The sequence below is a fragment of the Amyelois transitella genome, chromosome 31 (assembly GCF_032362555.1).
Source record: "Amyelois transitella isolate CPQ chromosome 31, ilAmyTran1.1, whole genome shotgun sequence".
NCBI classification, from domain to species: Eukaryota; Metazoa; Arthropoda; class Insecta; order Lepidoptera; family Pyralidae; genus Amyelois; species Amyelois transitella.
The window spans coordinates 4,118,641-4,141,392 of NC_083534.1; the positions used below are offsets into that span (position 1 = coordinate 4,118,641).

Sequence of the window (22,752 nt, forward strand, 5' to 3'; positions counted from 1 at the left end):
CTTTAGTACACATTCTTCTCCTTTCACAACGCTACCATCCTGGCATCTGATCCTAGTCAGCTCTCTGGTTATAGTATTTCCTCGGGCTGACCTTACGGATTTCCAGAATACTTTCAGATTTGACTGAAAGTCTTCTGATAGCCTTTTATCAAAATCCTCTTTATACTCTTCTTTCTTTCTAATCACAGCTTTCTTAACCAAATCTTTCATTTTCTTATATTCCTTACGTGCTTCATTCACATCTTCATCTATAACCTCTTGCATTCTTAAGTTAGCTTTTGCTGCTAACAAATCCAGCCATGCTTTCTTCTTTAATCGCACAAGTTCTTGCACATCTTTACTCATCCACGCATTTTTGTGATTTTTTCCTTTCCTTCTTCTACTTACACCACACACTTCAACAGCTACTTTCACAATTCTTTCTTTAAATTCCTTCCATCCATCTTCAATATCGCTCATTTCCTCTAAATCTTCAAATTCATCCTTCAGTCTATTAATATACTTCTTACCTACATCCATATCTTGCAAATTTTCTACTTTTACTCTTTCCAAAGCGCTGGTTTGCTCCCTTACCCTGTGCCGCCAGCGATTGAAGATACCCCTTATCCGGGATATCACCAGTAAATGGTCCGAGTCAATGCCAGCACCGCGATATGCACGGGTATCCAGCACTTTGTTCTTCAATCTTTCATCTACAATCACAAAGTCTATCATACTTTTTAAAATACCTTCCACTCTTGTGTAGGTGTGGATCTCTTTATGTTGAAACATTGAGTTCGACACAAAAAGATCCCACTCTAGACAAATTTCTAATATACTTAAACTGTTACTTACTTAAGATGTTGTCAACATATACTTCAAATTTAACTTAAAACTGAATGTTTTATTAATGGTAAAATCTTAAGGGTCATTTCCACTGTTATAGGGACTAGCACGTGCGTTTTAAACATTTCAAAGACACTAGACATTAAAAAGTAGTTGTTGCGAAATCTCATTGTATAGCAAAATAATATAATTTAATTATATAAGCCAAAGGTCAGGTCAAGAGTACCCGAAACCGAGCTTGCATGAAAAGAGTTATGAATGTGGATGAAGCGAAAATATTATGCAATGATCGTGGCTAGTGGAAAGATGTGGTCTCTGCCTACCCCTCAGGGAAAGAGGCGTGATTTATGTGTGTATGTTATTTGTATATGTAGCGCCTACAATAATTATCTCATCCATTGAGATAGTTAATGGTTTGGGCTGCCGCGTCTCATCCTGTCTACACTAAATTAAATCGATAACACAAGCACCCCATTCAAATTCTTCGGAAAATTTTCGATCGCATTAATGAAATCATACCTTAAACATGTTTATCGCGCACATAAATAAAACTGCTTTAGTTTTCGTACCATCAGTTCGTTACATGATTTTGCGCGGGACAAACAACATAACGTAACGTGTTATTTATAGATTCTAAATTTAAATTAAATTGTATTCTCAATTGTTTTAAAATGGCCGCCGTCCCATTGATGAAATTTGAAAATGGTAACACTTGTCCCGTTATTGGATTGGGAACGTGGAAGGTTAGTTTTTTTAATTATATTTATTTATTTTTATTTTCGGAACGACTCTAACAACTTCCGGTTTTTGATATACAGAATGGGTGCAACAGCTAAATTTTCTAAATAAGTTTAGCGAAACTTAGAGTCCTCTAAAATTATGCATTTCGCCGCTAAGTTCGTACAGGTTACAGTTTCTGTGCGGAATCGAACGTTTTCTGAATTAAAATAATAATTATATTGTATGTATATGTACTTAAGAAAGTATACCATAGCACAACTTTTTATCTGTGGTCTGTGGTGTGTTTTTTTTTTTCAGAAAATAATAAATGTCAAAATAACGCCTTTTTTAATTTCTAGAAAAGTAAAGTTTCAGACATAAATTAAAATAGCTCCGCAAAATTAAGAATAAATATTTCGTGGAATATTAAAAAAATCTTTTAATTAGCGTTTAACAAAGTTTGGTGCTGAGAGGGCTTAACCGAATCAGTTAAAATTTATTGAGAGTAAACGCTTGAATGTCGCGTTATTTCATGTTTCTCTAGTTATACCTCTTAAACTTATAGTCACAGAATACTCGTTATACCAAGACAAATCTGTAATAATAGTATCTAAATATATAGGAGATATAGCATAATTCGGGAATAATGCCCGTCGAACCACGTTTTTTTTACATGTAGCCTAACTTAGACACTTAATATAAAAGATTGGTACTTTAGCAAGTAGGATTTTTTGGCTGAAAAGGGATAGGTATTTGGACACCTAAAATACGAGAAAAAAAATGTCACTTTATTATGATCGAATTGCAGAGTCGAACTAATGAGAATGAAAATGGCGGCTATTTTATGAATTTTTATTCGTATGACACACATAGATTATATTCTTTTAGTATCTTTTAACGTTATAATTTATGTTCTTATTTCTAATAGTGCTGTGTGGTTCCCGGAATCAATTGAAAAAAGAATAGGACCTCTCCATATCTTTCCCATGGATTTCGTAAAAGGCGACTGAGGGATAGGCTTAGAAACTTGGGATTCCTCTTGTAGGCGATGGACTAGCAACTTGTCACTATTTGAGTCTCAGTTCCATCATGAAGCCATACAGCTGAACATGGCTTTTCAGTATTTTTGCGACTTTTGGCTTTGTCCACCCAAAATATTTAGACGTGTCTTTATGTATGTATGTGTTTAATGTGTATGTAGGTAATAACGCAATAAATATTTTTATTATAACCTAATTCGAAAGCGGCCCCGTAAAATAATAAATATAAATATATACGGGACAAATTACACAGATTTAGTCAGCCCCGAAGTAAGTGCGAGACTTGTGTTACGAGATACTAACTCAACGATACTATATTTTATAATGAATACTTATATAGATAAACATCCAAGACCCAGGCCAATCTGAAAAAGTTCTTTTCTCATCATGCCCTGGCCGGGATTCAAACCCGGGACCCCTGGCGTCACAGACAAGTGTACTACCTACCGCTGCGCCACAATGGCAGTCAATCCTACTAAAAAGTTGGTTGGAAAGGGAATAAGACTGGTGTGTCGCCGGGCCATCCGGAACAATAAAATAAAACTTTATATACTGCACTGCGTTTATTTGTGACCGAGAATATAGTTTAACAATTTTAATAAGTGGAAAGACGTTCTCTCACATGGAAGAAAGAGGTAAAAAGGAAGGAAGAGTTGTTTTCTTAATGTTGCCAGCTTGTGTTCCGGCGCATAAACAAATACAAGAGTAATCTTATTATTTATGGATACATCACAAAGACTTTTAACCGTCTCCTGCACTTTGATTTCCTTTATTTATTGTTTAGGTTCAAAGTCACAACGTGGTCACAGGTCACAGATAAGAAATTTTCATAAATCCCGATTAAATATATCGTTACTTGCAAAAATTAAGTATGTTTATAAATAAATCGGCTGTATGTTGTGTTTATAATTCAAAGGTCATAAAAATGAGTACAATGTTTCTATTTTTTTAAGAACCGTGATAGTTTGCAGCTGATTTTTTTACTATTGTTGTGTTTCTGTTGCTGCTATTGAAATATCGACTCAGTCTACCCTGTACGGAAGGAAGACGTGGATTTATTGATTGAATTGGCGTCGTAAATAATTTGACTTAGAAACCTTTTAATTTTTCAATTTGGTTATCAACTTAATTAACTTGGGATTTTAAATATTTCATTGTAGGCAATGGGTTAGCAATCTGTCACTATTTGCATCTCAATCTATAAGTACTTATATTATAAAGCTGAAAGAGTTTGTTTGTTTGAACGCGCTAATCTCATGAACTACTGGTCCGAATTGAAAAACTCTTTTGCGTCGAATAGACCATTTATCGAGGAAGGCTTTAGGCTATATAACATCACGCTTCAACTATAAGGAGCAAAGAAATAATGGAATATGTGAAAAAAAAAATGGGGAAAATTATTAATGCTTGAAGGCTTCAATGATGCCCAAAATAACTATTTTACGCGGACGAAGTCGCGGACAATGCTAGTTCGATCATAAAGCCATACAGCTGAACGTGGCCTTTCAGTGTTTCCAAGGCTGTCGGCTCTGCCTATCCCGCAAGGGATATAGATGTGATAATATATGTATTCATGTATGTAGGTATGCTGAATTTCAAAGTTAATTCTCAAACATGTGTAAAACAATTCGCCGAGGTCTTATTAGCGCCATTAAAAACGTTAGGTCATTATCAAATTTGTAGAAATACCAGTTTTATAGGTTATTACATTTGTCCCGCTATTTTTTCTGTGATGATTTGAAACCGATATAAATAAAATAATTAATATACAAATATATATATATATTAATTATTATATATAATATATATATATATATATTAACTAGCTGTGCAGTATAGATTCTCGTCTAGATTTTCATGGCATCTCACTTTCCGTTCGATCTCGCCTGACCATAGCTAAATGTAGATATCTAGAATAGAATAGCTTTCTTTTCAAAATTGGATTCAAGGTATCACTTATTGACGTCACATCACTTAAATCTAATTATAAGTACTACTCTTGTTTCAGTCGAAGCCCGGCGAAGTCACCCAGGCAGTGAAAGACGCCATTGACATAGGTTACCGCCATATTGACTGCGCACACGTCTATCAGAACGAGAAGGAGGTGGGGGAAGCGCTCAAGGCCAAATTCGATGAAGGCGCTGTTAAAAGGTACATACATACATATGGTCACGTCTACAACCCTTGCGGGGTAGACAGAGCCAACAGTCTTGAAAAGACCGAATGGCCACGTTCAGCTGTTTGGCTTAATGATAGAATTGAGATTCAAATAGTGACAGGTTGCTAGTCCATCGCCTAAAAAAAATCCCAAGTTTGTAAGCCTATCCCTTAGTCGCCTATTACGACATCCATGGGTAAGAGATGGAGTGGTCCTATTCTTTTTTGTATTGGTGCCGTGAACTTATTTATTTAAAACTTTATTGCACAAAAAAGTGTACATACTTACAAAAGGCGGACTTAATTATGGTAAGCGACTATCAGTATTGACAAAGGATGACTTGTCCACGAGCCACATTTCGCTGTTTGTTTGTTCGCGTCACGTCGCCACCTTATCTCCGTAACTTTACCTTGATAATGATTGATCTTGTTTCAGATAAGCACTAGTATATTACTATAATCTAGATCATAGATTTGGATGACGTGTTCTTGCGAAGATTAAAGACTTATGACATTTTTTACGAGATAAAATCACACAGATTGACGTAGACTAAAGTATAGGACCACTGCTTATCTTACTTATTTTTCGTAAAAGGCGACTAAGGGAAAGGCTAGTTAACTTGGAATTCTTATTCTAGGCTATGGACTAGCAACCTGTCACTATTTGAATCTCAATTCCATCATTGAGCCATACAGCTGAACGTGGCCTTTAAGCCTTTTTAAGACTGATTGCTGCAGAAAGAAAATGCTACAGTGCAGTTTGCAAAATTTTAAGTTATAAATTAATTTGACGTCAATCAATGTTGTGAAACCAAAAGATATGACAATTGTTAAGTGATTTTTGAAATGTCACTTATTCATGAATAAAAATTTTGAACTTGAATCGATTTTTAAAATCTGCGCGGGAATTAAAGCCGGTGACACTATTCGCTTTAACGGAAACTTGCATTAGATTAACATGCGCTTATTGCCTTAGTCGCCTTTTACGTCATCCATGGGATGGGAAAGAGATGAGGTATGGTAGTTTTCAAAGATTGACTTGTCGCTTTTTTTACTTAATTATCTAGTTCCTTTATTGTTTGCCGGTCGACTTGAAGAGATCCGTTCGTGGGATAAGTCCGCCATTGCAAGTGATTTATTTATTTTATAACTATGTATTATTTCTTGTAATAATATATATTGAATACATATATATTGTCACGTCTATATCCCTTGTGGAGTATACAGAGCCAACAGTCTTAAAAAGACTGATAGGCCACGTTCAGCTGTTTGACTTAATGATAGAATTGGGTTTCAAATAGTGACAGGTTGCTAGCCCATCATCGCCTAAAAAAGAATCCCAAGTTTGTAAGCCTACCACTTAGTCGCCTTTTACGACTACCACGTGAAAGAGATGGAGTGGTCCTATTCTTTTTTATACTGTTGCCGGGAACCACACGACACTTGTATTTCTTTTAACTGTGTAAATTTCTGTGCAGTAAAGATATTATAAATAAACAAATAAATAAACAAATAAACAAGATCTATTCCATTTCAGGGAAGACATCTTTATAACCTCCAAATTATGGTGTACGTTCCACCGGCCGGACCTCGTGGAAGGAGCCCTGAAGGTGACTCTTGAGAACTTGGGCCTGGACTATCTGGATCTCTACCTCATTCACTGGCCGCAAGCATTCCAGGTATGGTTACACTGTGATTTTCCAAAAAAATAAGTACATACATACATACATAATGGTCACGTCTATATCCCTTGTGGGGTAGACAGAGCCAACAGTCTTGAAAAGACTGAGCGGCCACGTTCAGCTATTTGGCTTAATGATGGAATTGAGATCCAAATAGTGACAGGTTGCTGGCCCATCGCCTAAAAAAATAATCCCAAGTTTGTAAGCCTATATCTTAGTCGCCTTTTACGACATCCATGGGAAAGAGATGGTCCTATTCTTTTTTGTATTGGTGCCGGGAACCACACGGTAACAATCCAAAAAATTAGACCGCCACCAAAGGGTAGATCTTCCGCCAGGCTAGTTGTTATGCCTGGGGAACCGCGCGACAGAAGATGTTGTGCCGGAGGTTGTATATATGCTCCAATCCGTGAAATCTTTGCTTGTCCGATTTAGGTTTTTCGCTGTTTTTGACTGATAGCGTTGCGTGATTTAATTTTTTATTATTCTGACTTGAAAAGAATAGAATAGAATAGATTTATTTTCAAAATAGGATACAAGGTAACACTTTTTGACGTCACATCACTTAAATCTAATTATAACTACTACCGCTTCCAAAGCGCATGTGTAGAAGAAAGAAGAAGAAGAAAAGAAAAGGCGGAACAAACTACACTGCAGCATTTACATCGGACGTCAATAAACAAATACTTATAGATCGCTTAAATCTAAATCATGGACAAATGCACATTGTCTACATTAAAAAACATGAATTAATGTAGAACTAGTTATTTCAATACGAATATTTCGTCTTGTGGCGTATAGATGTCGCCACATACCTAACGATACACAAAAATTTGACCGCCAAAATTTATTAACCAGATTTTATAGGTTATGTTATCATCAAGGCCAAATATGATGTATGGCTGTTTAGTTTCATTATCGGTAGTCTCACAAGGCAAAGAACCTTGAGTGTCGTGTCATAGTCGTGATTTTTTATAACGTCAAATTCCGCGATAGTTATCTACTCAGTGCGTGACCAGTTATCATAAACTGAAACTATAAAGACAACATCAAAACTTCAGCAACAACCTTCGCCTTTGGTCTACTTCAGCGTTCACCAAGTAGCTTACTAATTCAAAACTTTTATTCATTACTAGCTGTGCCCGAGACTTCGTCCGCGCGGAATAGTTATTTTGCGCATCATTGAAGTCGTCAAGGATGAATAATTTTCTCCGTTTTCTTTTTACATATTTCATTATTTTTTCGCTCCTTATAGTTGCAGCGTGATGTTATATAGCCTAAAGCCTTCCTTGATAAATGGTCCAATCAACACAAAAAAAAAATTTCAATTCGAACCAGTAGTTCCTGAGATTAGCGCGTTCAAACAAACAAACTCTTCAGCTTTATAATATTAGTATAGATTATGGGAAATTTCAATATAACTTAATAATTGTCATATCTTCCGGTTTCACAACATTGGTTGACGTCAAATAAATTACTTAAAACTAAGTTTACTGCCGCTCCCAAAGCGTCAGTGCCGAAGAATGGTAACAAACTGCACTGTAACATTTTCTTCGGGCACTCTTGACCTGATCATATTAAATAACGTATTCGTACATTTATTTCGAGGAGTAAGAAGTCTTGTGGTTCACTCCATCTCTCATGGATGTTGTAAAAGGCGATTAAGGCAAAGGCTATAAACTTGGGATTCCTCTTTTAGGCGATGGGCTAGCAATCTGTCACTATCTGTATCTTAATTCTATCGTTAAGCCAAACAGCTGAACGTTGGCTTTGTATACCCCGCGAGGGATAGAAACGTGACTATATATATATATATGTGGGTTGTGAACGTTTTTTTTATATAAGTTATTCGTTATTTTTAGTTATTGCTAGCACTGGCAACTTTATTTTAGAAGAAAAAATGACGTTAGATGTCAAGGTGTCATTAAGATTTTGAAGTTTGTAAGATGTATAAGTCTATTATAAAAACCGAAATAAGATATTTGTTTTACTTAATCTAACTGAGTAATCCCACAACTTTTTTGGGGGCTCGTCCGGGATGGTGCTCAATATTGTGGTGGTCAATATTGGATTGAAGTGAAACAACACGACTGAAGACGAAAAATCAAGACGACTATTTAAGAAGGCAAGTCGTCGACGGACATATTACAGACTGTTTTACCGACTATTAGTATCCGACGGTTCATGTTTAACCGCTACGTGACGTCATTTCTGAATTCTGTTTTACCGACGCTGATGGAAAAATATTGCCAGATACATGAATAACGTTATTCGTATTCGTTATTTATTAACGTTATGATAAGTTGATACAACGATTTATAATATTCAGAAATAACGTTAACCCGATTTTATTATGAAGAAATAAAGACTTTAATTAATTTTCACATTGAAGACGAATATTATTGATGAGTTCAAAGAAAATATCTTATTGTACGGCACAAAGACGACTTTCATTTAAGACGAATAAGATTGCAACTAAGATGCCGCCGAAGAAAAATACCCAAGACTCAGATGTAGAAGACGTTGAAGATGTTGAGGTACAGATATCATTCAGAGACTTGGAAAAGTCTATGAATACTTTCACTGGAGATGATACTTACCCGGTTAACGAATTTATTGAAGAATTTGAAGATGTTGCTGATTTGATGAAATGGACTAACGTCGAAAAATCAATTTACGCGAAAAGGCTTTTAGGAGGTACAGCTAAATTATTTCTACGTTCAATGGGAAGAATTAAAGATTACTCTGGGTTGAAAAAAGCATTAAAAGAAGAATTTGGTCCGAAATTAAACAGCGCCACGATTCATAAAAGACTGAGCACCCGCAAGATGAAGAATGATGAAACGTATCAACAGTATTTTTTGACAATGAAAGAAATCGCTCTGCATGGTAAAGTTGAAGATGCTTCTTTAATGGAATACGTAATTGATGGTATTAGAGACACAGAATCTAATAAAGCTATACTCTATGGTGCTTCAGACCTAAAGGAATTTCGGAAAAAAATGGATATTTACAGCGAGTTTAGAAAGAAGATGTCTTCACGTTCCAATTATGTTTCTCCTTCAACATCAGTCCAGTCTGGATCTAGAAAGAAAAATGACGCCGCACCACTTAAGAAACGATGTTATAATTGTGGAGATTTAAACCACCAATCATCAGCGTGTACCAAAGGCATTAAATGCTTTAGATGTAACGAGTTTGGACACAAAGGACCCGACTGTCCGAACCAAGTAAAAAAGACGTTAAATATTTTGAAGAATGACAAGATCGAAGCTCCTTTTAAGCTAGTCAAGATTAATTCTACCCCGATGATATCACTTGTTGACACCGGAAGTGATGTTAACCTCATAACTGAAACTGGATTTGAAGATATAAAACGAAAGATTACTGACTATAAAGATATGAAGATTTGTTTAACTGGCATAGCTGAAAAAGAAATGTTTACAGAAGGAATATTTACTGCAAAAGTTGAAATTGATGATGGATTCTCGGATATGACTTTCTACGTTGTGAAAGATAATTCCATTCCTGTAAAATTGATTATTGGCAACCCGATCCTGAAAGAGTTTGAAGTTAAGTTCACTAAAGATGGAATCGAAATGGAAAAGATCATGCATCTAACCCTACTTGTAGAAAAGAATGACAATACTGAAGAATTTACTATGGAAGACTCACAATACACAGCTGAAATAAAGAAAATGATAAAAGACTATAATCCTAAAGAAGAAACTAAGAAAAGTAATGTAACATTAAAAATAATACTTACCGATGAAACGCCGATATACCAAAGTCCACGTCGCCTGTCACCACTGGAAACAGATATAGTTCGTAAACAGATTAATGAGTGGCTGGATAAAGAGATAATAAGACCTAGTAAATCAGATTTTGCATGTGCAATAGTTTTAGCTAATAAAAAAGATGGAACCAAAAGAATTTGTATGGACTACAGAGGAATTAACAAGAAGATAATAAGAGAAAGATTTCCTTTGCCGCTGATTGATGATCAGATTGATAAATTAAAAGAAGCTATTATATTTACGTCTCTTGATTTAAAAAATGGATTTAATCACGTGGATGTTGATGTAGATAGTCGGAAGTACACTTCTTTTGTGACACCGCAAGGCCAGTTCGAGTTTATCAAAATGCCGTTTGGCCTATGCACAGCGCCATCCGTTTTTCAAAGATATATCAACGATGTTTTTCACGATTACATAACTGATGGTACTGTACTATCTTATCTTGATGATTTAATCATTCCCGCAAAGACAGAAGAAGAATCACTGGCTAAAACAGAGAAAATATTTAAAAGAGCGGAAGAATTTGGTCTGATATTCAATTGGAAAAAATGTCATTTTATGAAGAAGGAAATAGAATATTTAGGATACATAATTTGTAACAATGAAGTAAGACCATCCAAAGAGAAAATAAAAGCTGTTGCAAATTTCAAAAAGCCCACTAATATCAAAGCCGTTCAATCGTTTCTTGGTTTAACTGGATATTTCAGAAAGTTTGTTCAGAATTATTCTCTAATAGCTAAACCTATGACAGATCTGTTAAAGAAAGGAGTTGTTTTTAATTTTGACGAAATATGTGAACAAGCCTTTATAAGATTAAAAGATGTACTTACCAATTCGCCGGTTCTCCGAATTTATAATCCTGCTTTATATACAGAAGTACACACCGATGCAAGTGCAGATGGTTACGGAGCTGTTTTATTACAAAAAAATCCGATTGATGATCAGTTACACCCAGTGCACTTTATGAGTAAAAAGACTACTCCAGCTGAGAAGAAGTATCATAGTTATTATTTAGAAATTTTGGCTATTGTTGAAGCAATAAAGAAATTTAGAGTATACTTACAAGGGATACACTTCAAAATTGTAACCGATTGTTCTGCATTAACGATGACACTACAAAAGAAAGACTTACCTCCACGAGTTGCACGATGGGCCTTATTGCTCGAAGAATACGACTATGAGATAGAACACCGATCTGGATCACGAATGAAACACGCAGATGCGCTGAGCAGATATCCTGTCTGTTTAGTTCTTTCAGAAACTACAGCTCGGATAAAGAAAGCACAAAACGAAGACGAACATGTAAGATTGATTAAGAAGATTTTAGAGACAGAAGATTACAAAGATTATGTTGTTCAGAATGAAATATTGTATAAGTGGAAAGACGGAAATAAAATAATTGTTATACCTAAAAAGATGCAATGGGAGATCATTAGGAAGAATCACGAGAAAGGTCATTTCGGAATAGTAAAGACTGAGGAACTTATTGAAAGAGAATATTATATAGAGAATTTAAGAGAAAAGATTAAGAAAATTGTTGATAATTGCGTTGAGTGCATAATTGTATCTCATAAAAAGGGCAAAAAAGAAGGTTTGCTTAATCCGATTGATAAGGGTAGTGTCCCATTGTCGACCTATCACATAGATCACTTAGGACCCCTTACATCAACAAATAAAAGTTACAAGTACATACTTACAGTAGTTGACGCGTTTACCAAATTTACTTGGATTTATCCTGTGAAGACTTTAACAACAGAAGAGACTATTAACAAACTGACTTTACAACAACAAGTTTTTGGGTCACCCGAACGTATAATAACAGACCGAAACGCTGCATTCACTTCAAATGATTTTAAAGAGTATTGTAAGAATGAGAACATTACACATTATTTGATTACGACTGGTCAGCCAAGAGGAAACGGACAAGTAGAGAGGGTACATCAGATTATTATAAACGTACTAGCTAAACTAAGTGCCGATGATCCTACGAAATGGTACCGTCGTGTATCAAATGTACAGCGTTGTTTGAACGGAACTTATCAACGTAGCATTGGAATGACGCCGTTTGAATTGATGTTCGGAGTAAAGATGAGAGATAAAGATGATGGAATATTAAAATTAATTGAAGAAGAAATTATTCAAGAAGTAAACGACAAGAGGCAAGAATTAAGGGAGAAAGCTAAAGAGTCTATAAGGAAAATACAAGAAGAGAATGTGAAGTACTACAATCGGAAGAGAAAAGAGGCTTTTTCTTATGATATTGGAGATTTAGTAGCGATCAAGAAGACACAGTTCTCACAAGGGAGTAAACTGTACCCTAAGTTTCTAGGACCCTACGAAGTCACCGAAAAGAAACGTAACGACAGATACGTACTAAATAAAATAGGAACGGCGGACGGCCCTATTAAGACGACTAGTTCTGCAGATAAAATGAAGCCTTGGGTCTCCTCGGAAGATAGTATTTCATCTGGGACAGATGAATAGTCAGGACAGCCGTGTGGGTTGTGAACGTTTTTTTTATATAAGTTATTCGTTATTTTTAGTTATTGCTAGCACTGGCAACTTTATTTTAGAAGAAAAAATGACGTTAGATGTCAAGGTGTCATTAAGATTTTGAAGTTTGTAAGATGTATAAGTCTATTATAAAAACCGAAATAAGATATTTGTTTTACTTAATCTAACTGAGTAATCCCACATATATATATATATATATATATATATATATATATATATATATATATATATATATATATATATATATATATATATATATATATATATATATATATAGTATATACTAAGCCAACGTTCAGCTATATATATATATCTCATCAGCTTGACCTGACTGTACCATTTGATTAAGAAACTAACTATTTACAAACACGACAAAATCTAACATACAACTAAAGCCCAAAAACTACACACACAATCTTAGAATAAAAAGTAACTTAATTTAGATACTATTTGAGGGAGCACAGCTGTGCAAAAAGTTGCCTAATGAACTTAGAACAAGTATGAGCTTAAATGTATTTAAGAAAAAAACTTAAGACTACACATCGCGACCACTACCATATAATTTGTAGCGATAGATTCAAAGCTTACTTGATAGAAGGTGAAGCGCAGTCAGAGTAAGAGAATAGGGAAATGGATATAGGATGAAATAAAATAATTAAATTAATATTCAAGCGTATAGCAACAAACGGGCCTAGAAATACAAAAAGATTCACACTTGTCAAACTGTCATTTTTTCATTTTACTTGTCCGCCGAATTTATGGCAGGACGAAAGAGTTCCGCGTATGAGTAGTGATATAGGTTGTCCGTTTATTACTAAATTATAATTTTATTTATTATTTGATGTATTTACAATTAAAACTATTAAAATTATTATGAAAATCCCTACATCAGCCCCCCCTTGAGACCGTCAAGGGCGATAATAGTCGGGGAATCTTACCTTACGACCTGATCTAGTTTTAGTATTTACTTCTCGATCAGGTGGGTTCTGATTATCTGATTGTTGTACATGACGTGTATCGGTGTCGTGTTTGTCATGCTTTTGTGAAGTATGTGTGTGTGATGCGTGATCTGAAGGTATGTATGGAGTGGTGTCTGGGTCACACAGTATGTAGGCCGGCTTGACTCGGTCTATCGATACCGTGACTCGTTTACCCCTAACCAAGATAGTGAATGCCTTATTATCTCGCTGAAGTACCTCATATGGTCCGGAATATGCAGGTTTCAAGGTGCCACCAACCGTGCAATCACGCAAAAATACGTGAGTGCAAGTGGTTAATTCCTTGAAAACGAATGTTGGACGTTTTCCGCCATGATGAGAGGCTGGTGTGGGCTTCAGGCTTTGGACTATATTCCTAAGTCTTGAAGTGAACTCCGTCAAGTCTAAGGGATAGTCAGTTTCAGAATCAAAAAATTCACCTGGCAGACGCAACGGTTCGCCATACACCATTTCTGCTGAGGTAGCTCGTAAGTCGTCCTTGAACGCGCTGCGGACACCCAACAATACAAGAGGGAGAGACTCGATCCAATTTGTGTTACCGTGGCAGATTATGGCAGATTTCAGCTGCCGATGGAATCTTTCCACGAGGCCATTACAGGCGGGATGATAGGCGGTTGTTCGGCGATGAGTAAATCCAGCGATGCGTGAAAGATTTCCGAATAACGCTGATTCAAACTGTCTGCCACGATCTGTCACGATATCAGCAGGGCAACCAAACCTAGAAATCCAGCCACTGAGTAAGACTTTTGCAACTGCCTCAGCCGTAATTTCTTCTAAGGGTAATGCCTCAGGCCAACGCGTAAAACGATCAATGGCTGTGAGACAATACTTGTAACCTTGGCATGAAGGTAATGGTCCGATCAGGTCAATATGGACGAATTTGAAGCGAGCTGCAGGAAGTTTGAAGTTGCTAAGAGGAGCACTAGTATGACGCGTGATCTTAGACTGTTGGCACGCTATGCATGCTCTCACCCAGTTCCTACAGTCCTTTTTCACCTTCGGCCAAACATAACGTTCAGAGACCAATCTGGCTGTTGCATTGGCACCAGGGTGGCTGAGACAATGTAGACTCTCGAACACCCTTCTCCGTAACAGCTTGGGAACAAACGGTCGAACCATGTCTGTGCTGGTGTCACAAAACAGCTCTGTGTTGGAACCTGGAATCCTAACTTTCTTAAGGCACAGTGAAGTCGTACCTTCTGCAAGTTGCCTAAGCTCTGGATCAGAACGTTGAGCAGCAGCCAGCTGTTCTGAATCGATTGGCTGGGAAATTTCCTCAACTCGCGAGAGGGTATCAGCTACCACGTTGTCCTTACCAGAGATGTGACGGATGTCGGTGGTAAACTGCGCAATCAGATCCAGGTGTCGGAACTGTCTTGGCGAGCAGTTTTCCTTTCGACTTTGGAAGGCAAAAGTCAGGGGCTTGTGATCGGTGTAGACCGTAAAAGTTCTAGCTTCGAGCATGTGCCTAAAATATTTTATGCTCTCATAAATGGCGAGCAATTCTCGATCGTAGGGTGAGTATTTCTGCTGGGAAGGACTCAGCCCACGAGAGAAAAATGCCAATGGCTCCCAGGACTCACCATCAGACTGTTGCTGTAACACCGAACCGATAGCTCTGTCTGACGCATCAGTAACAAGCGCCAACCTTGCGTCACACTTGGGATGAGCCAGCAAGGCGGCCTGACACAGACCTTCTTTGCAGGCTTCAAAAGCCTCAAGTGACTTACCAGTAATATGTACCGGGTGTGAACCTTTCACTGATCCTGTCAGCAGTGCGTTCAGAGGACCTTGTTGTTTAGCGGCGCCTGAAATAAACCTACGATAAAAGTTCACCATACCCAAGAAGCGGCGTAGTTCCTTTACCGTCTTTGGGACAGGGAAATTGGTGATAGCTTCGACCTTTTCAGGTAGGGGTGTGGTACCTTTACCTGAAATTCTATAGCCTAAAAAGGTTACCTCAGACGCGCCAAAGACACACTTCGCTGTGTTGACGACCATGCCGTACTGCTTGAGTCTTTCGAAGAGTTGACGAAGGTGCTCTTCGTGGGTCTTCTGATCCTTCGAGAAGACCAGAAAATCGTCCAGATATGCATAGGTAAAATCCAGGCCCCGCAGCATCTCATCGACAAATCGCTGAAACGTCTGTCCGGCATTACGAAGTCCGAACGCCATGAACGGAAATTCGTAAAGACCGAACGGCGTTGTGATCGCTGTCTTCGCTATGTCGTCTGAATTGACCGGGATCTGGTTGTAGGCCTTCACCAAATCAATGGTAGAGAAGACGGTGCAGCCTGATAAAGAGTGGGAAAAATCATGAATGTGTTTAATGGGGTATCTGTCGGGTATTGTCCGGGCATTCAGCATGCGGTAATCCCCACAAGGACGCCACCCATTGTCCTTCTTGGGCGCAAGATGAAGGGGTGAAGCCCATGCTGATTCGGAAGGCCGACAAGTACCATTCTGTAACATAGACTCGAATTCCGATTGAGCAATTTTCAGTTTATCAGGCGCAAGCCTACGGGGAGTGCAAGAGACCGGTGGCCCAGGTGTAGTGCGGATGTGATGGACAGTGTTGTGGTGCAGTGTACGATGTATTCCATGTGGGCGAGTGATTTCGGGAAATTTTGCTAGTATGTTGTGATAGACAGAGTTACCAGAAACCACCTTCACGGAAGAAATACTTTCGTTACTAAAGGCAAGCGAAGCCACGGTCGCGACCATAGTGTTACCGTCGATAAGGCGTTGATTTCGGACATCTACTATAATATTGTAATGTGATAAGAAATCCACGCCTATTATCGCCCTCGTTACGTCGGCTACAATAAAATGCCAAGCAAAGTCACGACGCAGCCCTAGGTTTAGTACGCAATGATAGAAACCGTACGTATTTATGATTGACCCGTTAGCGGCACACAATTCAAAATTTGTTTTCGCACGATAATCTTTTAAAAATTTGCGAGGAAATACACACAAATCACTACCTGTATCTACTAACAATTGTAACTTCGTCCGTTTGTCCGTAACAAACAAGCGACCGGTACTTGGGCAGTCGTCGGTCGCCATTATCGACTGCCTTACGCATTTCCCGTATAGTCACACGGCTTGACACATCTTTTTGCTTTATCACCGAACTTGTAGTGATACCAGCATGTCGGGAACTTCCTGTAATTCGAGTGCGATCTTGTTGACGTAGAGCGACCTCGCCGACTTGAAGACTGCCTGGTTCTTGACTTTGACCGCGACATACGGTCGACCTTGTCAGCTAGCGCTTCGACTTGTCGTGTTAACGCAGCAATCTCACTCGACCCACTATCGTGTTTTGTGGAAACTCCTGCTGCTTGCAAATTCGGTGATACTGCATCCAGCACTTGATCAGCTAGCTCGGCGACCTCATCGAGTTTCATCCTAGCCTGCGACGCAATGATGGGTTGTACGCTGTTGGGTAAACGGCTGGCCCAGAGAGTTCTGAGTAAATCGTCTGGCACCTCAGAACCAGCTAATCCCCTTAACCGCCGCAGGAACTGCGATGGTTTGCGATCTCCCAATTCTTCATGATGAAGTAGTTGCTGGACCTGCTTTTCGCGGGACGCTGACAACCTCTTTACGAGCTCCGATTTAAGCGTCTCATACTTATCTGTCGTAGCTGGCGCCTCGATGATATCTTCGACGATCTCTACGTACTGAGGTTCTAGATGCGATACTGCATAGTGGTATTTCGTCGCCTCTGACGTAACTCCAGCTAGAACAAATTGGCTTTCCAGCGAAGCAAACCAAAGCTTGGGTTTCGATGGATAAAAAGGAGGTACTCTTACGCCCACGCGATCCAAGGAAAGCGGCTCTCCGGCTCCTTTGTTCTCACTTTTTGATTGCGACATCGTGTTAAAGCGGGGTCACCAATGTAGCGATAGATTCAAAGCTTACTCAATAGAAGGTGAAGCGCAGTCAGAGTAAGAGAAGAGGGAAATGAATATAGGGTGAAATAAAAGATTTGAATCTGAAATCTGAAAATTAATATTTAAACGTAAAGCAACAAACGGGCCTAGAAATACAAAAAGATTCACACTTGTCAAACTGTCATTTTTTCATTTTACTTGTCCGCCGAATTTATGGCAGGACGAAAGAGTTCCGCGTATGAGTAGTGATATAGGTTGTCCGTTTATTACTAAATTATAATTTTATTTATTATTTGATGTATTTACAATTAAAACTATTAAAATTATTATGAAAATCCCTACAAATTAATTTGTGATTTGTAAATATTTTTTGATGTACCCTACTCATGTCATTTTAAGTGGAAGTACCCGGTTGACCGAGCTTTGCTCGCTCTACCAGAGATGGCGCTGATATAGTTTCTTAAAACGCGGTTTTTAAAATGTTTATATATCTTGGGAACCGAGCTTTTCTCGAACCTAGGACCTTGATAAATCGATTCCTTGAGCCGAAAAGCCCATAATCTGTAACTTTCATGAAAATCGTTGGAGCCGTTTTCGAGATCCTGATTATATATATATACAAGAATTGCTCGTTTAAATATATTAGATGTGATTTCTTTATGAGAATGAAGTTCTTTAAACCTTATTACATTCTTTATCAGGAAGGCGACGACCTCTTCCCAAAGGATGAGAACGATAAGTTCATCCCCTCCGCTGTGGACTACGTAGACACCTGGGCGGCCATGGAGGCGCTGGTGGAGAAGGGGCTCGTCAAGAGCATTGGAGTCTCCAACTTCAACAAGAGACAGCTGGAGAGGGTTCTCCAAGCGGCCAAAATCAAGCCAGCTGTTCAACAAGTGAGTTTGAGTTACAAACATACATACATACATACATATACAGGGTGACCTTTAATTCAACTGCATAAATTTAACTGTTAAGTGTACTCATCTAAAGGATATTTAAAAACGTTAAAAGAAAAATATCGGTTCATATTTCAGAAAGTACGAAAAAAAATAAAAGTTTCAAAATCCACGATCCTAAATACGTAATATCACCCCGGTCGGCGGAAAAGCGACGCGTACGATTCAGAGGTCAACGACACAAGTCATTCAGCTGAGCGATCTCGACAACTCTGTGATCTACTTGATCTTGATACTAGAAAAATAATTTATTTTTCAGACATTTATTTACATGTTTAGTTTTTATTTCTTTTTGTAGTATTGGTCTTTAATAAAGCGTGTGACGTAGTTTTTGAGGGTTTTTGAAATGTGAAAATGATGACGTTTAATTTAAATAAAAATAGGCTTAAACGGCTCAGAAGCATGGGTATAGTCTATGTTTAAAAGGATGCAGTTGTTTTAAATGTCACCCTGTATAGGTAGACCCTCTTTTCTCCATCTATCTTCTGTTGGAATAAATAACTTTATAACTATACTTCCTACACATACATACTTACATAAAATCACGCCTCTTTCCCGGAGGGGTAGGCGGAGACTACCTCTTTCCACCTGCCACGATCGATCTTGAGTTACAAAATCTGGAAATTATCTGGGCCCAGAGAAATAGCATTGCCATTCAAATTGGCAATGCTGCCAGCTTTCTGGGCACACTCCCGCATGTCGATATGCAGGGACATGTACGATTTGTGAATTAAATTTTAGTTTGTACTCATCTCTTTTTCTTTCTTTTTTACAAGTAGTTTTGGTTTTAATTTGATTTAATTGTAATCTAATTATTGACTGATACATACATAATCAACACGTCCATTTCCCCTGTGGGGTAGACAGAGCCAACAGTCTTGAAAAGACCGATAGGCCACGCTTAGCATAGACTATATTGACTGATATTTTATTATATTTCTATCAATATAGTTACAAAATTCAGTTAGAAGTAACTTCTATCCGCAGAATAACCTGCGTTAATTAGGCGCCGCGCCGTAAAATACCAGCGAATATAACGCCATCTATAAGAAATCTTTTTTTCTATTGGTACCGGGAACCACGCGGCACCAATAGAAAAAAAAATGGGACTAAATACTCCATCTCTTTTTCCATGGATGTCGTAAAAGGCGACTAAGGGATAGGCTTACAAACTTGGGATTCTTTTTTTAGGCGATGGGCTAGCAACCTGTCACTATTTGAATCTTAATTCTATCACTAAGTCAAATAGCTGTGCGTGGCCTATCAGTCTTTTCAAGACTGTTGGCTCTGTCTACCCCGCAAGGGATATAGACGTGACCATATGTATGTATGTATGTATTAACGTGCTGATATAACATAAAACTATCTATGTGCAAAAAATGTCCTAGTCTGCGGTGGGTACTATTGCTATTGCTATTCTTCTCCTGTTAGATGCATTAAAATAGTACATACATACATAAAATCACACCTCTTTCCCGGAGGGGTAGGCAGAGACTACCTCTTTCCACTTGCCACGATCCCTGCATACTTCCTTCGCTTCATCCACATAACCCTCTTCAAGCAAGCTCGGCGGTTTCGGGTACTTTTGACCTGACCCTTTACCAGGACGTCCTTAATTTGATCAAGATATGTTCGTCTAGGTCTTCCCACCCCGACCTTTCCCTCCACACTCTCCATGTATATCTGCTTAGTCAACCTGTTTTCATTCATCCTCTCCACATGACCGAACCGATTTAAATAGTATATCCTCAATATTCCAGATCGAAGTCCACCCCTACCTGAACCAGCAGCAGATGTTCGATTTCTGCCGCAGCCAGGGTATCGTGGTCACAGCGTACTCCCCCCTCGGCTCCCCGGACAGACCCTGGGCCAAGCCGGGTGACCCCAACCTGATGGAGGACCCAAGGTTGACGCCCATCGCCGAGAAGTACGGAAAGAGTGTGCCTCAAGTTCTGATCAGGTTATTTATTTATTTATTTATTTAAACTTGCCGTTTAAGTGCCGCGTGGTTCCCGGCACCAGTACAAAAAAGAATAGGACCACTCCATCCCTTTCCCATGGATGTCGTAAAAGGCGACTAAGGGATAGGCTTACAAACTTGGGATTCTTTTCTAGGCGATGGGCTAGCAACCTGTCACTATTTGAATCTCAATTCTATCATTAAGCCAAATAGCTGAACGTGGCCATTCAGTCTTTTCAAGACTGTTGGCTCTGTCTACCCCGCAAGGGATATAGACGTGACCATATGTATGTAAATAAATTATAAGTTAGTAACAAATGGACAACTGTAGGTATAAAACTCATACGCGGAACTCCTTCGTCCCGCCATAAATTCGGCGGACAAGAAAATTTGACAAATGTCAGTTTGACAAGTGTCAAGTTTATTGTGTTTTTGCCCGTTTGTTTCTATACACTTCAAACCTTTCATTTTATATTATTCAATCTCTATTCTTCCATAGAATTCGGAACAGGAAAATAGAGAATAGATTGGATTAGAATGAATTAATAGGTCCATGCTATTCTCTTACACTGACTGCGCTTCACCTTCAATTAAATAAAGCTTTGTTTGAATCTATCGCTACAAAATAATTCATTTCATCCAACCAGATACGCCATTGACCGCGGCATGATCGTCATCCCCAAGTCTGTGACCAAGAGCAGGATCGCCCAGAACTTTGACGTGTTCAATTTCAAGCTGAACACCGAGGACATTGTCCAGATCGCCAGCCTGGAGTGCAACGGGAGACTCTGCAGTATGGGGGAGTGAGTATCACACACACACATACATAAAATCATGCCGAAAAAAAGAGAGAGGGAGAGAGAGAGAGAAAGAGTGTGAGAGAGAGAAAGAGTGGGAGAGAGAGAGATAGATAGAGAGGGAAAGAAAGAGAGAGAGAGAAAGAAACAGAGAGAGAGAGAGAGAGAATTCCCTTAGTTGCGCCGGCCTTTTATGACATTCATGGGTGTGGGAAAGAAATTGAGTGGTCTTAATTCAAATTCAAATTCAAAATTTTTATTCATTATTATAGGATACTATTATATCGCTTAATAATTGTCGTATGGTTTAACAACTTGGTTGACGTCAAATAAATTACTTAAAAACTAAGTTTACTGCCGCTTCCAAGGCGTCAGTGCAGAAGAAGCGGTAACAAACTGCACTGCAGCATTAAATCTAAACTGCAAGGGACCGTATTGAATTTTTCCTCCAACCCGTAAAAAGTATTATTGCGCAATTAAGACTCTTCGCTGCGATTGGTTGATGGCGTGTGACGTTTGAAATGTCACCACTATCAGAGGCGAATTAACTGTCAGTACCTAGGCTGTTCACATTTTGCCGCCTCTCGTGATCTGTGCATTTCGAGAGAAAATGAGTAGGAGGTGAAATGTCAAATTTTATAAGTAAAAAATGTTATATTTATGTTTCATATAGGACTTTATTACTTAATAAAACCACACTAAGATTCAGTTGCATGATGACGCCATCACAAACTTTTTTATTGTATCTCTCTCTTGACAATGACTTTGACAAGCATAGATAATTAATCATATGACACAATTTAAGTTGTTATTTTTTTTATTCTGTAACAAAGGAACAATTCTAGGGTCTCGAATTTGCCGCCATCTCAAATCCGTCGCCCTAAGCTTCAGCCCACTCAGCCGCCGGTAAATCCGCCGCTGACCACAACAACTAATGAATGATTCACTTTTCATTTCAGCGTCCACCATCCGGACTACCCTTTTCACGAGGATTATTAAACACGCACAATTAAGCAGAAATAACAATAGATTCATCCACGTGTCCAACTTAGGTTCGAATCTCTGAGACCAGGATGTGCAAGATCGATTAGCCTGGCACCACGCACGAGTGTAACATTTAAAAGCACGTCACAATTTTATTGGCGCGAAATTAGCGCAATACTAGTGATAAATTATGTCAAAATAAATTATTTTGTCATTATTTTTTTTTATTTTATCAACCCGTATCTGTGGTGTGGTACCCGGCACCAATTGAAAAATGAATTCGTTCATGTATTGATTGTATGAATTTTTTAATGTAGACAATGTGCATTAGTCTACGATTTAGATTGAAGAAATATAATTTTGTAAATTGACGTCCGGTGAAAATGCTGCAGTGTAGCTTGTTCCGCCGCTTCTTCTACACAT

The 22,752-nt window shown here is 38.3% G+C and overlaps 1 protein-coding gene across 1 annotated transcript; it reads left to right on the forward strand.

The window, feature by feature from the left end:
- The first annotated feature begins 1,405 nt into the window (after positions 1–1,405).
- Positions 1,406–22,546, forward strand: LOC106138594 (aldo-keto reductase family 1 member B1). The gene is made up of 7 exons (XM_013339782.2): positions 1,406–1,568; positions 4,594–4,736; positions 6,280–6,421; positions 18,331–18,525; positions 20,349–20,548; positions 21,196–21,351; positions 22,305–22,546. The coding sequence occupies exons 1-7, from the start codon at positions 1,497–1,499 to the stop codon at positions 22,342–22,344; spliced, it is 948 nt and encodes a 315-aa protein (XP_013195236.2). The 5' UTR covers positions 1,406–1,496; the 3' UTR covers positions 22,345–22,546.
- Positions 22,547–22,752: the final 206 nt, after the last annotated feature.